We start from the raw sequence: 2,878 nt of genomic DNA, 5'->3' as shown, positions 1-2,878 counted from the left end.
AAAAAAAAAAAAGGCAAATCACTCTGGTGTCTCTTCAAAGGAGTTCATTTTATTTATACCATATACTCATATAAATTAGAAATATAAGATGCATTTCTAATTCAAATGTGATATATAAAAGATGTATTTACATCTTACATGAAATTATTTATGGAAATTTAAATACAGCCTTTAAAGGATTTTGCTGGAAAAGAAAAAGATGTATTATTTTAATCTATGTAAAATATAGTACCCAATATATTTGGTTGAAAAATCACAAAATTAAAACTGTAGGTTAATTTCTTCCCCCAAAGAGCTCTAAAGTATCCCTCTCTGCAGAAAATGACAGTGTCCTACCATGTCACACTTGCTGTGTCCATTAAGTCACATGGGGAAATCCCAGCATGCTGTTCACTGTTATGTTCCGGAGTATGGCAGAGTAGCCTCATTATTTACTCAACACATTGTTAGGAGATTATTTCTAGGGTGCTAACTCTACCAAGTATTTTTTGATGAATAATAAAACTTACAAGAGAAAATTATTTCAACCAACCTGTAATGATACCAATTTTCCTTCTAGATTTTCTGCCTTTTTCTTCCATTCAGTTGTAAGTTGTTTGTGCTTTTCAATTTCAGCAGAATACATAGCTTTTTCCTCTAAAAAGAAAAAAAAGAAAAAAAAGAATTGCATTAATGTTTTGCAATTGTGACAGAATCAGAATTTTAAACCATTTGAATTTTTAATAATTCAACAAAACAAATGCCTCAAGGAAATAATGTAAACCTTTGTGACGTTAACTGGAATTAATGAGATCAGTATCCTCAGCTTAATTCTGTCTCATCTTGCAAACTATTCTCTTCCCTCAGAATCTACACAGCTCCCCTTGACAAAGCTTTCTTTGTGGCTTCAGTGCCATACTATCTTATATACATATTCACTCTAATAATTATTATACTATAAAACACACTGTGTGTATCATGCTGACATCCACATCTATACAAGTTTTGTTTCACCACAAAATTAAAATCCCAGTTATTTCAGGCATCACAGCACCTAGTCACCATCATCAATAGTGGTTAATTCACAGACAACAATTACTGAATACATGAACAAACAAATGGATTTGTGGATGACCTAAAAGGGGTAAATTTGAGGCTGGGAGGTAGCATATTGGTTCTCAAGATGAGACCACATTGGTTAGTTTTACTGTTTCCAAAAAAGTATTTTTTTTAAAGATTTATTATTTATGTATACAGAACTAGGGTACAGGCCAGAGGTGCAGGGGTGGTGAGAGGCTTCACCAGAGACAGCAGGAGCAGAACAGGCCGACTGATTACGTACACTGCTGAGGGGAGCAGTGGGCGGGTCAGGAGAGGTCTGCCACACCATGTGGGTCAGCTCCAGGGCAGGGATCGAGCTCATGCTGAAGTGGCTTTAGCTTCTTAGTGGCTTTAGCTTCTTAGTGCTGCGCAACCAGGGAGGGCCCTCCAAAAAAGCATTTTTCACCTGAACTAAAAGGTATAGCTACCTCAAAGTATAAATGAGTAGCTAAGAACAAGGTCATCATTTCAAAGGCAGTAATTACTGATGTTAAATGGGCTCAATCTCAAGCCATAATCTGGAAACCTAAGCATCTTTTCTACATGTTTTCTCTTTACAGTGGGGGGCCTCTGTATCATGTAATCATCTATTCTATATTACCCTGACACTTCCCCAACTCTCCCCTTTTTGGTATTAAAACACTGTTAATTGAAATATATTTGACATGTGGCATTAGATTCACTGAAGTTAAAAAACAAAAAATTTGATCGCTGTATTTTTGCTATCTAGTTTTAATTACAAGGAGTCTAAATGAACTTGCTGATGTTCACTTATCTTTATCCCCACAAGTAACCTTTCACAGATTTCCCCATGCTTGATGTTAAAATAGCACTTACATAGCCAAAATTCCCCAAACTGACAGTATTTTTTCCTTCACCAATGACCACACAACTTACCTTGCTGGAAGTGCTCCAGCACCATCTGCAGGTTGGAGAGTGACAATGCGTACTGCTTTACCTGTTCCTGAGAGACAGAGAGCTGCAGTGCAGTGTCGTCCCTTTGCTTGGAGATTACATCCAGTTGTTCCTGCAATGATTCTACCTGCAAGTTGGCTTGATGGCTTCAGACGAAAAAAATAGAAGTCAAACTTTCCATCTATTTAGATACCTTAACAAGAAGAAACATCTTTCCTACTTTTTTTTGGTGGCAAAATATATGTAACATTGACAATTTTAACCATTCCTAAGTGTCCAATGCCGTGATGCTAAGCACAGTAACACATGGATGACCATCGTGGCGGCCATATCCTGAACTCTCTGCATCTTCCCAACCTAAAACTCCACCCATCAAACAACTTCTCCCAGTAACTACCATTCTATCTTCCGTCTCTATGAATTTTACCTTTTCTACATTTTATTACATTAAATCCAGGTTAGATTTTAGAGAAACTTAAAAGAGTTGCTCTGATCTCTGTCCTTTCTGTTTAATTCAATCATCTTCCCTATGAAAATGACTTTCAACAAGTGATAGTTATTTTAAATACTAAGAACTGGCTAAGTAAGAAATATTAGCATAAGGAAAATGTACAAATAACAATCAGCTTTCACGTTTCCAAGCTAAAGTCTAAGATTCAAATTATCATAAAAATTTAAGTTGTAGGGCCCTCCCTGGTGGCGCAGCGGGTTAAAGCACGGCACTGATAAACTAAAGCCACTTCCACATGAGTTCGATTCCCGCCTGCCCCGGAGGTGACCACATGGCACGACAGACCTCTCCTGACCCGCCCGCTGCTCCCCTCAGCAGTGTACTTCGTCGATCTGCCTGTTCTGCTCCCCACTCTGTCTCTGGTGAAGCCTC

General features: G+C 37.7%; 1 protein-coding gene across 1 annotated transcript in view; it reads right to left on the bottom strand.

Annotated features, from left to right (window-relative positions):
- The window catches only part of TRIP11 (thyroid hormone receptor interactor 11), a 63,593-nt gene that overhangs the window by 21,145 nt on the left and 39,570 nt on the right, over positions 1-2,878 (bottom strand). Inside the window, 2 exon segments of the mRNA XM_004681620.2 lie at positions 533-636; positions 1,978-2,141. Of these exon segments, the coding sequence (XP_004681677.1) occupies positions 533-636; positions 1,978-2,141 (268 nt within the window).

This window comes from Condylura cristata, unplaced genomic scaffold, assembly GCF_000260355.1.
Source record: "Condylura cristata isolate star-nosed mole 26May11 unplaced genomic scaffold, ConCri1.0 scaffold00013, whole genome shotgun sequence".
In the NCBI taxonomy this organism is placed as follows: Eukaryota; Metazoa; Chordata; class Mammalia; order Eulipotyphla; family Talpidae; genus Condylura; species Condylura cristata.
The sequence above is the reverse complement of the archived record's forward strand: the minus strand, read 5'-3'. Positions and strand labels throughout refer to the sequence as shown.